We start from the raw sequence: 16,881 nt of genomic DNA on the forward strand, positions 1-16,881 counted from the left end.
TTATAATAATACTGTAAAGAAAGAGCCTCTTAAAACAGACTGAAAACTTCCATTTGTGGAAGTGCCGTTGCCAATGCATACACTTCTACATTGGCAACAGGAATGGAAGCAACACAGAGAATCTTTACCATGTAGAAGCAGCCAGAGAAATGGACCGGGAGTGTGGGTGTGTGTGTGTGGGTGTGTGTGTGTGTGTGTGTGTGTGTGTGTGTGTGTGTGTGTGTGTGTGTGTGTGTGTGTGTGTGTGTGTGTGTGTGTGTGAGAGAGAGAGAGAGAGAGAGAGAGAGAGAGAGAAATGGGCAGACAAAACTTCAAATCGGTGAGCTGTAATGAACAAGTCGTAGACTGATGCCCAAAAGCCCCAGTGATGGAACAAGACACAAGGAAAAGGAAAGGGTACTCCAAAGCTGGGGGGCCATGGCCAAGAAGGACTGACTTTTTATAGCCGTCTGCCACTCCCATGGATGGACACAAAAAGGCCTGTGATGAAGGCAGGACCATATGGAGATGTGGCCATTTAAGTGTTGGATTCCTGTCTTCATTTTAAAATCCATCTGTAAAGTCTGGTATCTGATTTGCATCTCTTCTTCCTACACCTCAAGGACCCTAAATTAGGAAAATGTTCATTTCACTTTCATTTGAAATATTTAAATCCAACAAACACCTTCTCTTGCAGCTTCTATGGAATGTGCAAAATTACTTTGATTGCATGTGTTTATCAGATTTAAGTTCTTACCACCAGCACTGGAAATTGCTATTGTGATCCATCTTTGATTCAGTGAAAGATATTTCAAAGAGATGCATTTTCAAGATTGTATTGTATGAACAGAGAAATAAGATTATGAAAGAACTGAGTCTACCCCAAACCTACACATGGAATCCAGGGGTGCATTCCTGGCTAGAATAACAGTATGCTCTGGTTACAAGAAAGTTTCTATTCAAACGGGATGATAGTTATCTATTGAAAATATCCCTTAGAGCTCTGAAAACATTGCAGATATGACAGCCGTCCAAATAAAGTCTTGTTAACCACTATGCTTTCAGTGGGGAAAGAAAGGTCTCTTACACAGCAGAGGCCTTGTCAAAGTAGAATACTTCACCATCATAATTTCTCTTGTTGGTATGCATTCTATCAATATAACCCCAAAATCCACTTTTTATACGTGATTTCCAAATTCTCATGAATTTATTCCACTTTCTGTACCACAACTGTCCTTTGTATTACCATGTTATAAACACTCAGAGGCACACTTATGCACATACAGCAAATGCGTTGGTCAGATTCTTGGCACAGTGTGTTTAAAGGCACTCTGTCCCAGGACCAGCAACTAAATGGATGGCATTTCCTTTCCAGTAATATCAGCTCCTAATCCAGTCTTGCTGTCGTGATTGTTGTGCTTGGTCTCCTGGCCAGAACATTCTGGAAGCTCTAAGTCTTCATATTTTTTCCTGTAGACAACTCGGGAGATCAAAGTTATGAGAAACATTTCCATAATGAGTAATTGTTGGTTCATATCTAGCAAACAGAAAAAGAGAACAAGTTCAAGTGCAAGGATATGTTTTGAGCACGTTCAGTGGTGTGTTCCCTTAGTGTCTGAATCTCCTTTCCGGGAAAAATGCTGGTGCCTGTTAATCTTCATCTACCCATCACATGACCTGGATTCTTGTGTGGGCAGAGGTCTATGGTTGATAGGGTCAGACAGAGTGGCTGTGACTGCTTCTTTGTGTGTCTTCTAAAAGAAAATATGGTTGCCCAAGGGAACCCAAAATTGTGGATTTCCCTAGTGTGTGTTGTTTGTTTCATGGTACTGACTGTGCCACATTTCACCCTATAGTGGTAGATGAGGTAGTTGCCTATGCGAACACTCGGTCATTACTGACCCATGGGGTTATGTCACATCATGATGTTTACTCAGCAGAATTTGTTTATGGGGTGACTTGGCGTTGCCTTCCCCAGTCATTTACACTTCACCTCCAGCAAGCTGAGTACTCATTTTACCGACATTGGAAGAATGGGAGGCTAAGTCAACCTGAAATTGACTTTTTTCAAGATTGAACTCAGGTTGTGAAGAGAGCTTACTGCACCTTGCCAGTCTGTGCCACAGGGCTCCTACACCCTATTGAGGGGGGTCCCCCTGCTTTTCCTGTGTCCCCACTTTTGCAGTGTTCTGGATGTGGGTGGCAGTGATGAATTTCAGGAAAAAGGTGTTGGTATTGACATGCACTAGTTAGTTGTTGCCATTTTGCAGCATGATTTCTGGGTTGTTATAGACTTCAGTGCAATTGCTGTGCTCTTTATTTTGGACAGTTACATCCTTCTAAGTACATTGAAGTCAATGGGTTTAGAAGTATAACTCTATTTAGAATTACATTGGCAGAGTTGGGTCATTTTTGCACACATTTCCCCTTTGCAGATTGAGCATAAGACACCATGTAGAGGCATAAGCACCGTACTGGTGTCAATTATGCCCTAGTACCTGAGGGCTTAGGCTTGCTCATGCTTCATGGGAATTGCTTTCATATCAGTGAGTGAAGGATTGCAATCTGAGAGTATTTTCATCAACACAGCTCTTCTCAGCTATTTCTGTAAATTTTTGTTCTTTGTTAAAATGCCAAAGAGGTGGAAGAGAAATGTGGGCTATTCAAATGAGGGTAAGTTCTGGCCAGGGTAAGTTTTACATAGAAAAGGAAATGGTGAAGAAGAAAAAGATTAAATATTTAGGTATAACAATAACAAATAAAAAGGAGAAGATGTTCAAATATAACTATGAAGCAATATGGAAGAAAATAATGAAGAAGCTAAATGAATGGCAAGTGAAGAATCTATCTATTTCTAGGAGAATTATGGCATTAAAAATGTGTATAATGCCAAAATTATTTTATTTATTCCATACTTTACCATTAGAGATTAAGAAGAAGCAGTTTGAAGAATGGGACAAGAAAATTAAATTGTGGGTTTTTAATCAAAAGAAACCAAGGGTAACGAATAGAATAGTATATATGTCTAAGTATCTAATGAGTTGGGGAATCCCAAAACTGCAGGAATATTATGAGGCATTTCAAATAAAAAGTTTGATGGGAATTCAGACAAAAAAGATAGATGGGTTAAATTTGAAAATGAGATAAATCAGAGTATTGGTAGCTTTGGAATATATTCAAGCTGTTCAAAAACAGAAAGACAAAAATTAATTGGTCCCTGAAAAGTGATGCTGGAAATATGGGAGAAATGGAAAGGGATATGGATGCCAGGAATTCTGGATGCGGCGCCATTAGGAAGCATGGTCGGTAAGGAGGGAGGCCAAGTGATAAGATCTCTAAAAAGATAAGGAATACATAAAGTAGCACATTTGTATAATGAAAGAGGGGATTTGATTACGTTCCCAAATTTTATGGAAAAAGGAGGTACTAAGAACTGGTTGGTATTAAGAGGCATTTGGGAGAAGATAAAAATGTCCAGGATTAAAGGTGAATGTATAATGAAGAACTGTATAAAATATATGATGAAATGAAAGGGAAAATATTAGGGGTTTTATATAAACATATGATTGAAGATCAAGAGTTTATGGTAAGAGTGGTGATGGAAAAATGGCAACAAGATGGAGTAAAAGACATAGATTCTATAAAACAAATAATAGAAAATATAAATAAGATAAAAATTGAAAAATATGCTGAATTAGAGAAGAAACGAATGCTAAAATGGTACAGAACACCGAAAACAATCATTGTATATCGAAAAATATGTGAAAGTAAAAATAAAGATAAATATAGATCTATTATTCATAGCTATAATGGAGTATACAATAATAGAACAAAGAAAGAGAATGTTATTTAAATTTATGATCAGAGTGGCTCATGCATTAATAGCATTGGGTTGGAAAGATAAAAGAACCTGGACTATACAGAAATTGATGGAATATATATGGGAACAAATACAATTAGAATTTTTTGATATAATGTCAAGAAATCAAATATGGCAAGAAAAACAAAAGGATATGTTGTGGATCTGGACTGAATTCAAAGACTGGTTAAATGAAATTGGAATCACAGAAGAAAACTGGAAAAGAAGACTAGAAAGAATGAACCTGCTGCTGCACATTTAAAGAAGAGAAGAAGAAGAGGGGGTGGGGAAAAAAGGGGGGTAAAAGGATATGGAGGATGGAATATAATGATATATAGCATAAACATGTAACGATCCAAAATATCAATAAAAATTTATTTTTAAAAGGGTAAGTTTTACGTGTGCATTAAAAAAAACCTGAAGGCCAAACTTTTTTTCATACCTCACATGAAAAAGCACCATGAAAACATGATTCTCAACTTGTTTATATATAAGTAAACTGCATAGGATTCCATGGGACATATTCTCTGGGAAATTAGATTTGGATTGCAGGTGTAAGCCCTCCAGGAATGACATAGTCTACTCAGCATGGAAGAGGCTTATCATTATAACTGAATCTAGGACGAAAATCACTTTATTCTGTCAAAACTGAAGAACTTACATGCTCCTCGTGCAGAAGATGTCAGGGGGGGTGCACAAGCGATTACCCCTTGCATAGCCAGTATGTTGATGATGGACGCTTGCAGCTGGCTCAGAATGAGGATAAACTATATAAAAAGCACAGATAAATGAATGAATGAATGAATGAATGAATGAATGAATGAATGAATGAATGAATGAATGAATGAATGAATGAATGAATGAATGAATAGCATGCTAAGTGGTTCAAAGTTATTATGCTTGCATGAAAAAGTACATTTTCCAGCTAAGCTAAAATAGAGATGTCCTCATTTTTTAGCCCTTCATGGAAATATCAAGTTCCTTCCTATGGCTGAAGAATAGTATAGCCATAGAAAAGACAGTGGTATTGTTGCAAAATAAAAAGTTATGGTAATGACTTTGTTGTATTATATGGGGGCTAGTAGCCAAAAAAAAACAGGAATCTTTCACTTGGTAGTAAGATTTCTGTATAGAGAATATGATCATGAATACAAACATGCTATGTGCATGTCAAGTAACAATTCACAAGCTTTTCTTAGAGAACATTTAAAAGCAGACCAATCATGGCTGTTACATTACATTTTATCATGGACAAATGTCGGCTAACAAAATGAAGGTTCACCCTTCACCCACCACTAAATTGGTCATGATTGATTTCATTTCTATTACAGGGTTTAAGTTGCTCAGGACTAAATTGCCCAACTGAATTTAATGGGGCAAACTTTTTCAGGATTGGAGGAAGATTTTATAAAATTACCGTATACATATGGTGAAATGGTCTGGGGGGAAAAAGAAGTTTCAGGGCTCTGCACCAATTTAAACAATCCTACATTAACTGTCACAGAAGTTCACAAAATTAGATGCACCCGAATAACCGGGGGCAGCCATTGCTGCCGGGGTGAGCAACGCAGCAAAATAAGGGGCTTGCATGGCCTGGTGGCATGCTGCAGAACCGGGTGCAATGATTGGCTCCCAGCCGAAAAGGCGGGAGGAGCCAGGGTATATTAAGACGCCTCTCCCAGTCCGCGCCCTTCCCGGCGGCGAGACCCAGCAAGGCGTGGTGGTGTTGTTTGGCGTCTTGTGTAAGGCCTGGAAGGAGACTGGTTGCTGACCTCTTAGCTTGCCTCTCTTGCTTCTCCTTCTACCTTGCTCTTCTGCACTTCTTCTTCTTCAAGCCTAACTTTCATTTCTTCTTTTCCTTCCTTCTGGTCAGCGCGCACTGGTCTGCAAGCAGCTTGCTACATGGGGCGGAAGCGGGCCAAGAAGCAGTGGAGTTTCCGCTGGGGGGCCGGCACCTTCGAGGTCAGAGCCCGAGCCCTCCTTAATAGGGTGCGCGAGGCTCAGACTGGCCCAGAGGACATCGGCGGAGGAGCCCGGGTGGTCGGGCGTGTCGGAGCAGCTGCGCCGGGCGGCAGCGGTCTTGGGGCTTGTCCCCATCCGGTCGTGGAGCAGGCCCGCCTGGTTCATCACCGAGCAGTCCTCCCCAGAGGGGAGGTCCTCCCATCGGGTCCCGAGAGGGCGCCGGACCCGGCCTCCTCCCGGCCCGAAAGGCATGCCAGCGAACCAGGCCGATCCTGTCCTGGTCCGCGAACTTTACGGATACTGGCTCCTGCACCTTTCCCGGGCCCTCGGCAGAAGCCGGGCCGGGCGAATCCGGCACCCCGCCGGGTACAGTGCAAAGTTGGAGCCACCCGCTGTTGGCGGCTGCACGGCGCTGACCCTGAGCGAGCAGCGCGAAAGGAGCTGCGGAGGAGATCCAGCTTTTCGCCACCCGCATCAGCTGGCGTCCACGTCGGTGGACGCATCCGGTCAACCTCTGGGCGGGAGGGCAGGGTAGGAGGAGAAGCGATCGCTGGAGGCGTTCCCGTTCCTTCCAGGCGATCTCCCAGCTCTTTCATCGTCGGGTGAGTCTACCGAGGGACGATGACGCCGCAGGCTGGGGCAGGGAGTTTTGGTACCATGGTGAAAAAGGTGCCCGCTCTCCCACTTTGGATTGCAAAAGCACAGTAGCGTCTGGGGGGCTGGGAGGCTTCATCCTCCGGCTTCGGCCCAGGACGCATCAGCGGCTGCCCTCCCCGGTCCCTATCTCCCCAGGAAGCTCAGGGAGCCGGAGCTGGATGGGTACTACGATCCACGCTATCTTTAAGTTCCTATGGCGGGAAGAACATAATGGCCAATGCCCGGGTGGAAGGCCGACAGAAAGCGGAAGAGACCCGGTGGCAGCCGGTAGCGGAATTTCCAACAACTGGCTGCAGGGTTTTCCACGCAGGAATTTTTGGCCCTCATCGGGGCCGCTTAGCCTGGCGGGCTTGGCAGCTTGGCGGCCCATATGGCGCGACGCGGCTGCGGGCTTCGGGCGCTGGCCGGCGAACTCTCGTTGCCATAGCTTACGTAACGCAGGCCATTCGCAAGAAGCAGCTTCCCAAAAGAGCCGGGTTCCGCTTGGGATCTCATTCACGACTAAAACCTGGATGGTCGTGGTCCAGCTCAACCATAAGAAGGGGGCCGCTGAGCCATATCCGGTTGAACCAGATAAACCCAGCAGACCTTTCACCCGGGGCGGGCGGGGGCGAAGGGCTCTGTTGGGAATTCAACAGAGGCGCTTTGCCAGCGTGCAAATGCAAATATCTGAAGCATGTTTGCTCCAACTGTTCTTGGCAGTTCACAGCAGAGTGGAGCTGCCCCAAACCGGCCGGGCGCTCTCACTTTCGGCAGGCCCGGTCCCGCGGCGCCGGGCCACCTCTCCTAAAAGAAGCCGGTGGCCAGGGCAGCTCCTGCCCCCCGCGAAAACACTGAAACCCTCGCTCAGCTGCAGTCTTTGGCTCCCACTCCCATCCAGTTAGGGGTGTTAACATTTAAAATGGCTGCAGCATTATCCCGACATGTGCGCTTGGCGCATGCTGTAGCTGGCTTCTCCGTGGAGTTTCCAGGATTCCCTATCGAGGTCCGAGTACCCACCAGAGCAAGCAACTGAACTCAGTTAAGTGATCTCCCTGGCGTGGTGGCTGCGATAAGCTTAACAAAGAGAATCAGGGCTCGATTAAGCATTGCTGGCCCCTTGGCTGTTTCTACCAATACCCCCCCCTCCCCGAACCCTTCTGTGGGTCTCCCCCATTGGTGTCGTGCGGCTCTTAAGAAGACTTCGCCCGCGGGGAGTTTCTCTTTATTTAATTCAACACCTTTTCCCACTTCAGGCGATTCAGTCAATCAAGCTTCATAGACCAGGCCGAGGTCTGCTTTCGGTCAAAAGCGGAATGCCACCTTAGACGAGCCATAGTTTCCATCAGGTAGGCGGGCCCGGTGTGCTCACCTTGCAAAATGCGACATCCAGTCCACCTTCCGGCTCTTGCCCACATTCCCCCCCCTCGATTTCGAGCTGCTGGGCATCCATTTCCAAGGCAATTGAGTAATCGCGTGGACAAGGCCATGGCCATAGGCTGTTCTTCGCCTGTGCTGCTTTTGAAACTTTCAGCACTTTCCTCGAATGGGCTTTCAGGCGAAGAGGGTGCCGCTTCGGGCTGGTGACCCATTATTTAGATGACTTCCTGTTCATTGGCAGGCCGGGCACCAGGGGAATGTGAAGTCGCTTCCCTGCAGGCTTTCCAGGCCCTGGCCGCCAAGCTAGGGGTCCCTTTGGCTCCCCAACAAGACGGAGGGCCTTCCACTGCCCTCAGCTTATCTGGGCATTCACCTGGACACGGTTCGGGGAGTACTTCATCTCTCCCTGCAGACAAGCTCATGGCCCTTACCACCCTGCTCCAATCTGTGTGCTCCCTCTCTGCGAAATGCAGGGTATGCCGAGTGCAGTCCTTACTGGGCCACCCTCAATTTCACCTCGTAGGGTGGTGGCGCCAGGCAGCGCTTTTCACTGCTTTCAGCGGCTGGCGAGGTCTTTGTCTGGCTGCAAGTCCCTGACCCATCACATCAGGAGTATCTCGGGGCCTGAAAGAAGATCTGCAGGTCTGGTTGTCCTTCTCATCCGAGGCTTTCAACGGCATTTCCCCATATGGCGAGACGCCTCTGGAACTCCGACGCCTGGAGCTGCAGGTGCACTCTGACGCATCCGGGGCCTTTGAAGCACTGGTGTGTACTTCCAGGGTCGAGTGGGCACCAGGGCCTCTGGCCTCCAGCCTGGCACTTCACAGAGGCATCACCAGGGATCTCACCTTTCTGGAGCTGTTTCCTATCTTGGTGGCGGTACATATCTGGCTTACGACCTCTGGCTAATAGGAGGGTACTTTTCTGGTGCGACAACCAGGCTGTGGTGCTTAACGTGGTGAATAGGCAGTCGGCAGCAAATTACGGCACGGGTCGCGCGTTTGCCCGTTCGTAATTTGGTGCTCACATGCACTCACTTATAACAATTTCTTTTAAAGCTGCTTTTGTTCCAGGTTTGCAAAATGAGATTGCTGACGCCTTTGTCTCGCCAGCAGGTGGATCGCTTTCTGACGCCTGGCCCCGGGCGAGCTGTTCCCAGCGACAGTGCGAAGGCGTCCCTCTGGAACCTTGGCAGCGAGACATCATCACAGGTTGTGATTTGAACTTGCGTTGGCACCGGCCACAGCGCGGAGCAGTACGACAGAGCCGTCGCGGCTGACTTCGAGCTTCGCGAGCGTCCAAGGGTCACCCGTCTGTGGCGGGGTGGACACAAAACCTCCTGCTTGAGTATTTGGTACATCTCACATGGGCGGGGGATGCACCCACGCCTCCATGGGGGGGGTGCAACTGGCGGGCATCGCCTTCTATTGCAAGGATTTCGGGCTTCCCCACGCGACCAGAAGTCGCGTTTGTAGTTCGCCGGCTGGTGGCAGGCTGGCAGCGGTTGGGCCCCAGGCAGAGGGACCTAAGACGCCCTGTTACCAGGGGGGTGTTAAGGGCAGTCACCAGGGAGCTGCAGCAGGTGTGCGGCGATCACGTTATGAGCGCTTGCTTTTCACAGCCGCTTTCCACCTGGCCCACCACAGGGCTTTCAGGCCTGGGGAACTGGTTGCCCCGTCCAGGGACCGGCCGTCCTCCACCGCGCTCCAAAGGGAGCACCTCGTCTTGTCCGGGGACATGGTCTACGCATGGCTTGCCCATTCCAAGACTGACCAGGAGGGCCACGGCACCTGGGTCACCATGCCAGTCTTGCCGGGCAACGCCATCTGCCCCCTCGCCTCCCTCATTGCTTGGCTCCGGCATAGGCCACGGTTAAGGTATGCTCCTGGTGCATGAGGACGGGTCCCCTCACCCAGGTTCCAGATGCTTGCAGTGTTCTGGGCATGTTGTTGGTCTCCGGCTGGGTTACTCCAGTCGCCGAGTTCAACCCGTATTCGGCTTTCGGATAGGAGCCGCCACAACCGCAGCTCAGGAGGGCAGGGCCCAGGAGTGGACATCCATAAGCTGGGCAGAGTGGCGATCGAGGGCTTTTTTTTCGGGCGTACTGATAGCCCACATCTGACTTGTTGATTTGTTCGCTTTCACAGTGCCTCCAGGGACGCCGCGAGACTGATACCAATGGGCGGAGTGTGGTGCGTGGGGCACAGCCTCGTCAACAGAGTCGGGGACTACGCCTGCCATTCCGACGGGGGCCGGCATCCTCGGACTTAAGGGGCGCATACGTAAGGATTACTTGCCTGGATGGGGGGCAGGGGCGACATGCTTTGGCATGAGCTGGAGCCCAAAGATCATAGAGTACATTTTTCAACTGGCCACGCCGGATCTCCTGGTTATCCACCTGGGAGAGGAGGATCTCCCGGCCAGGTCGGGCCTATGGAAACCTCCGCCGTTGATATTCGCGGTGGCCACCACTCTCAGGAGCTTCTGCCAGGCATGCGGCCTGGCATGACTTTGGTATGAGTCCGAGATGCTGCAGCGGAGTCCACTGGAGTGGAGCTGTGGATCCCCACTGCCGTGGACAGGGCCTTTCCGTGGCAGAAAAGTTAACAAAGGCGGCCGCCAAGGTAGGTGCTCTCCCTCGGGAGAGCGGTGGCGGAACCACGGAGCAATCACCGGGACAATAAGGGCCTCTTTGAGCAGGATGGCGTTCCTCCCCGCCTCGTCCCAGTGGGGCATGGACTTGTGGCTCCAGTCGGTGTGACATACCCTCCTCCGCTGGGTTCAATCTGGACAGGCTCCGCGCCTGAGTGAGAGCGAAAGGCGGGGAGCTGCAAGGGAGGGCAGCTCGTGGCGGGTTTACAATGGTGTTGCACATCTGGGGAGAGAACGAGCCTTCCGGCTGGGTCTCCCAGGCTTGTGCCCTGCGGAAGGGCCGGGGGGTGGGGCGGGCAGGCTGGCAGGCCGGCAGGCCGGGCCGCTGCCCGACACCCCAGGGAGTGGGGCTGGGTCGGGCCGTTAGGCGGCCGAGGGCTTAGCCGGTGCCCGACACCCCAGCAAGCACGGGAGGAGGACAGACCGTTAGGCGGCCTTGGGGCTTAGCCGGTGCCTGTCTCCTCAGCATGGGTGGGAAGGGTGGAAGCAAGCAGGAGTGTTATCTCTGGGGCTTCCCTTCCCGCCAGTTTCCCAATGGAGATTGGGATGTGATGTGCGACCCGTTTGCCGCCCAGCTCTCATGTATATAGTTCATGTTGTTATGTTATTGATTATTAATAAACGGGCTGCGGCCCATTCCTTTCCAGCCTGTCGTTGTTGTGTGTTTATTGAGCGAAGTAAGTCTCACCATCTGCAGCAATGAGTTTTGCCATTGTATTGCATGACTTATTTTATCCCCAAAAATTTCTCCATACAGAGGAAAAGGAACTTAGCATGTTACATGCTTTTACCATTCACAACCTCATAAAGGCCTTGTACTATAAAAAATTACACATAAAATTGTTACTTGTACTTCAAAAGTTTTTCCAATACACACAAAAATAAAAATTAATAAAATTATAACGTGGTCATTAAGTATCCAGATAAAATTAAATTTTTGTTGTCATTACTAATTCGAAGTCTCACTTTTCTCTATTGGTTATAACAGTATTTAACCTTCAAAACCAGTAGTAACATTTTAAACATTTCTCAGTTCACCACTGTTCCCCCAAGAAAAAGTAGAAAGAAGCTACACAGAATGAAGAAGTTCCACAAAGGTAAAAGTTAAATTTTAAAAGCGTAGGATTTAGTCATTGAGATACAGAAAATGGAGTTTGATTGTTGAGCTCTCTTTTCACTTTGCCACACTAACAGCCCAATCCAGAGAGGAAGTTCGAATCTGCCTATGGAGGTGGCGTGGGGCTGCACTGGTGAATTTGCACTCCCCAGAGCACTTACCCCAATGGAGGGGCAGATCCACTAAAGGGTGGCTGCTGCTGCCCTCTACAGTGGGCAGACATGGCACAGAGTGCTGTATCAGTGCTCCTGCACCTCTGCTACCTCCGCCGGTGTAGCAGCCAGGGATGTTCCAGAGATGTGGCCACGGGTGGACCTGACAAGTTGGCTTCACCCAACCTTTGACTGTCAGAATGCTGGAATCGGGGGCTTGGACTTATGCCACCCTTTTGGCTGGCATAAGCCCATAGGGACTCAATGGAGGGCTTTTTGGCCATGGGGAGGCTTCTTCTTCTCCTCCTCCTTCCCCCCCCCCCCAATACTGCCGAGAAGCCCTCCTGGAGGCGGCAAGGCAGCAGTGCAGCAGCACTACATCCCACCGCTAGAGGGTCTGAATTGGGCTGCCCGTTGTTCTTCATGAGAGGCACATTTTAAATTAAGACTTTTAATGAAAATATATAAGCTTTCTCACCTGGTAAAGTGCAAATTTAGGAATAATTTTCTTACAATTCAGAAGAACTCTAACTCGTTGAAACATAATTCCAATTGGCCACAGGGCAATGATTGTAAGAACGCCTACAAAGCAGTTAATCCATATGGCAGCTCCGTTAGGAGATAGCTGAAAGGTAAATTAAACAGCTATATGGGTTGTATTCTGTGACATGACTTTTTTTGTGCTGAGGCAAGGATGATTCAAATGAGGATTAAATAGATTTTTTTCTAAACAAAAATTAATAACACTGGGAATATCCCATGAAAACCAAAGCCACAAGAAACTTGCCAGTGACATACCTGGGTCGAAAGCAGGTCTGGCCATGCAAGTGGCCAAAAGCAAGAATGTTCTCTTCCACTACACAGCCTTTGCCAAAGAAGAAGGCTGGACAAAGATCAGTAACTGGGTGAGGAACCAGACAAAATGCTTCAAGGTTCATGAACAAATCTTCAATACATTTTTATTGCTAAGCAGTACTCATTGGGTCCCCTTGATTTGGATTAGGACTGTGGCATGTCCCCCACTCTCCATCTTCTAGCACATGACTTTCCAACTTTACCTTCAATGTGCTATTTGACTGTGTGTTCCCCCAGTGGGAGTGCACAATGACTGAGGAAGAACAATCAAGATTGATGCAAGATTCTGCTTCCCACTGAACATTCCCACCTTCCACAGCAGCTCTTTAGCAATAAAATATAATGGACATCCATTCACAGATCTTCAAGCATCTTGTGTAGTTTGATCCCTGGGGATTAAAGGTTTTTTTTAAATTCAACAACCTACCATCCATGTGACACATACTGATTGGCATCACTGAAATAGGACCAATCTTCTCCTGCCTGGTTTTTACCAGCCAGGAAAGGAATGGATACAGTTCATCACCTGTAATTTCTCTACAAATTGAAGGATGATATTTTCTGGAACTGATAAAATGAACAGGTTATGACTGAACTTCCATTTGCTGGCATCCTATGTGCTGAGCCAAATTCAAAGCTATCCTGTGGCCCAAGATGTGTTCCTCCAACAAAAGAGGATGTTCCTACAGTGAAAGGCTCCTTGGGCCAGAGAAAGCTTTTGAACTTTGCTGAGCTGAATGGTAGGATATAAACCCAATATCTTTAAAAAGGGGACAACCCCTCAAGCAACGTAGATATGAGAAGTTTTGTCTGCAAAGCAAATGTCATATTTTTAACAGCAGAAAAACCTTGACTCACAATTTACCATATTCTACCACAAGCAATTGCAAGGACAGCAGACAAAACTTCTCTATCATTAGTACATCAGTCACCACTTACATCTGAATTTTCCTTCTCTAGTGCTTCATTATGAGTTGGTATTTTAATTCCCATTGATCTTCCATTAAAAAAGCAGCAACATGCTCAGGAGCATCCCTGCTTTAGTGCAAAGGAAACTATTATTTTGGCCTTTATTATGATCAGCATTTCTTGCAGTACAATTCTAAATAGTGTTACACTTTTCAAAATTCACTGACTTAAAGTGACATAGAAGAGTGTTGCTCTAGTTAGGAATGATTTTTTAGCATTCAGGTACTCATTAACAAGCTAAGGCAGGTTCTGATAAGTTTAAATACTTACATCAGAAAGGCTGTAATTTCCATTGGTCCAAAGCACTATTGATAGAAACATTAGAACAGGGCGAAGGAAAGCCAATTGGAATGTCCCGAGTTTCAGTAAAAATAGTGTTCTCCTGACAAATAAACAAAAAAATGGGGAGTAAATACTTTTTCATAGTTATGTAAGTAAATGAATCCTTCACAAAATCAATCGACATGATGGCTTGATTTCACCTTTCCCCAACAATACATTTCTTCTGTTAGAGACTGATGTTTGGATGAGGCATAGGGTTTGGGGGGTGTCCAAAGTTATGGACTCCCAAAAGGGGTGTCCCATCCCCTGTTGTTTCCAATGGGAGCTAATAGGAAATGGGGGCTATACATTTGAGGGTCCATAACTTTGGACCCCCTGAACCAAACTTCACCCAACCTGGGAGGTATCATCAGGAGAGTCTCCTAAAGATACCCTGAAATTTTGGTGCTGCTAGCTTAACAAGTGCACACCTGACAGCAGGCATCCCCCAAATTTCCCCAGATTCTCCTTTTAAATCCACCCCCTTTGGCATGGATTGAAAGGGAGAATGTGAAATCCCCAGTGTAAACATTGAAAGTGATGCTGGGGGGGAGAGGCATTAAAATGGCAAATGAGATTCAATGTGAACAAGTAAAGTGAAGCATATAAAGGCAAATAATCCCTCTATCTAGATATTTGCTTGAGGTAAAACAATAACATAAATTTTCATTATAAAAACAACCCAAAAGAAACAAGCCTGCGGTACAAAAATGGCATACTGATATGTGATTGAGTTTTTGCCAAAGAGGTAGGAAAATAACATGGATACATTTTATAGAGCAGCAGAAACACTCAAACCTGCTCCAAATTGTCCTTCAAAGTGCTGTGGTATTCATAGAAATGTAAATCTTAACAAGATTGAAGTTTTGTGGATTGGCAAGCTATAGCAAAAAGTTTGTTTTTAATTGCATCTGGAAATTGGCTCTTGCTGACCAGACTATGCTGATTCATGCTGATTCATGCTATAATAGTCTTGTGTTACACTAATCTAGCATACTGTACGTGGGGCTAAACTTGAAGATAACCTGGAAACTTCAGCTGGTGTAACCCCTGTGTCAGAATGGGATGACCCAGAAAGGGGTGGAGTCTGAAATGAAGTAGAATGCTGCAGAACTCATGAGGTTGGAGGAAGCGAGACTACCAGGCTGGGACCTTGATTGATTTTATTAAGCCCTTAACACCTTGTTTAAGGTAACTGCAATGTTGTGGGGAACTAGTGGGAAGGGAGTTTATTTTTTTTTGCTATATTGTAAATGTTAGAATTTATTGTTTCAGGGTTTTTGTGTATGTAAATGGTGAGAGTTTTCTGGGAACCTTCATCATCTTGAAGCCCATTCACCAAGCCTCAGAAGTCTTCAAAACACAATACTCACCAGCAAAGCAAGAATTTGGACTTGGCAATATCAGTAGACTGTAAATAAGGACTTGAAAATGCAAACTTAACAGGACTGCAAAGTGTAAATGTTAAATGTTTTAAAAGTGTTATTTGTTAAGTAAAGTAAACTGTTTTGTTTAAATTTGGTTCTTTGCAACTCCTTCCAAGTACTGCCCCACTGAACCCACAAGCTGAGGTTACACTGGCTCTAAATCTGTTAGCCTAACTGCTATCTGGGGTTAACTGCAGAGCGTCAGTACCAGTGGTGGGATTCAAAAAATGTAACAACCGTTTCCGCTGGTGGGATTCAAATAATTTAACAACTAGTTGTTTACAAGCACCATTTTAACAACCGGTTCTGCTGAAGTGGTGCGAACCTGCTGAATCCCACCACTGGTTAGTACTTATCCTTAAAAACTTTTATGGCTTGGGACCCACATACTACTTCTGATATGTTTCTGTGCAGAAATTGCACTTTTTAGATCAAGATTTATTAGTCACTCCATTTGTTAGGCAAGTAAAAACAGCTATGGTCTTGGAAATTTCCTATTGTAACCCCTAAATTTAGGAGGTTACCACTTTGCTGTCCTTTTGTAAGCTCTGTAAAACCAAGCTACTCAGGAGGGCTTTCTTGGCTACTGGCTAAAACTAATAATTAGATGATACATTTTTAGATGATCTGGATTTGTACATTATTGTTGATCATTTGTTGCATTACTATACAGTTTATGAAGCTGTTTTAATATCACTGTAATCCTCGAGTATTTTGCGAGAGAAACATAGACTAAAAGTGTTCCAAATAATAAACACCTGAAGCAACGCAAATCTTTCCTGGGTGTGCCAACTGCTCTTGTATTGGACATTGCCATATCCAGCAATCCAGGACTGTGCTCATATGATGGCCAAAATGAACTTGCATACAACACTACAGAAGTGAATCATCCACAATCTCATTTTTAGAAATCCTGTCAGTTGACAGTGCAAGCGTATGAGAATGTCAGACATGATACCATAAGCTGAGACTGTGTCAGGCCTGCACCATTCCAGGCCTGGCAGTTTACACGTCCACACCCCAGCCACAGATGGCTCAGCCATTATCATCATTCAAGGCTACAGAGGCCTCCCCCTGCTTGCAAAGTGACTAGTTCAATAGAGTTTAGCTGTTCACCCTTATCTTCCTTCCTGAAGGAGTAAACTGTCTGCCCAAACAATACCGTTGTTCCCACTGTCCTTTCACATGCTGATATTATGGGAATGCAAGGGTGGGGGGAACTCCAGGGGTTGAACTAAACTGTAAAGGGATATACCAGGAGTCAGAGAGCCAAACCCCCAGTTTTGGCTATCTGTGCCTGGGAATGACACAGTTCCAAAAAAGCTCTTGAAAATCTTCCTGAGTCTTGTTGATGACTGGAGTAACAGACCCTTACAGACTGCTCCAAACAGCCGCTGTAGGTTATGATTAACATCAGACTTTCAAGTTATTGGGGGGAATAACATATACCCTTCCACAGCCTTGGAATTACTGGGCATATCTGCTGCCCACCATCCCCCCCAAAGCAGATATATTCTTTGATAGATTTAATTAATATTGAACTGGCAGATCCTGTAGCTGTGACCAACCATT

At 46.3% G+C, this 16,881-nt stretch overlaps 1 protein-coding gene across 2 annotated transcripts in view; it reads right to left on the reverse strand.

Annotated features, from left to right (window-relative positions):
• Positions 1 to 272: 272 nt before the first annotated feature.
• Positions 273 to 16,881, reverse strand: part of LOC125431548 (organic solute transporter subunit alpha-like) — a 29,593-nt gene continuing 12,984 nt past the window's right edge. Inside the window, exons 5-8 of one of the 2 annotated variants that reach the window (XM_048494442.1) lie at positions 13,832 to 13,943; positions 12,216 to 12,362; positions 4,500 to 4,605; positions 273 to 1,516 (exon numbers count right to left, since the gene is read on the reverse strand). In XM_048494442.1, the coding sequence (XP_048350399.1) occupies positions 1,329 to 1,516; positions 4,500 to 4,605; positions 12,216 to 12,362; positions 13,832 to 13,943 (553 nt within the window). In that variant the 3' untranslated portion in view covers positions 273 to 1,328. The remainder of the gene's footprint in view (positions 1,517 to 4,499; positions 4,606 to 12,215; positions 12,363 to 13,831; positions 13,944 to 16,881) is intronic. The other variant, XM_048494443.1, reaches the window with a different exon arrangement.

Source organism: Sphaerodactylus townsendi, linkage group LG04 (genome assembly GCF_021028975.2).
Source record: "Sphaerodactylus townsendi isolate TG3544 linkage group LG04, MPM_Stown_v2.3, whole genome shotgun sequence".
Classification (NCBI taxonomy): Eukaryota; Metazoa; Chordata; class Lepidosauria; order Squamata; family Sphaerodactylidae; genus Sphaerodactylus; species Sphaerodactylus townsendi.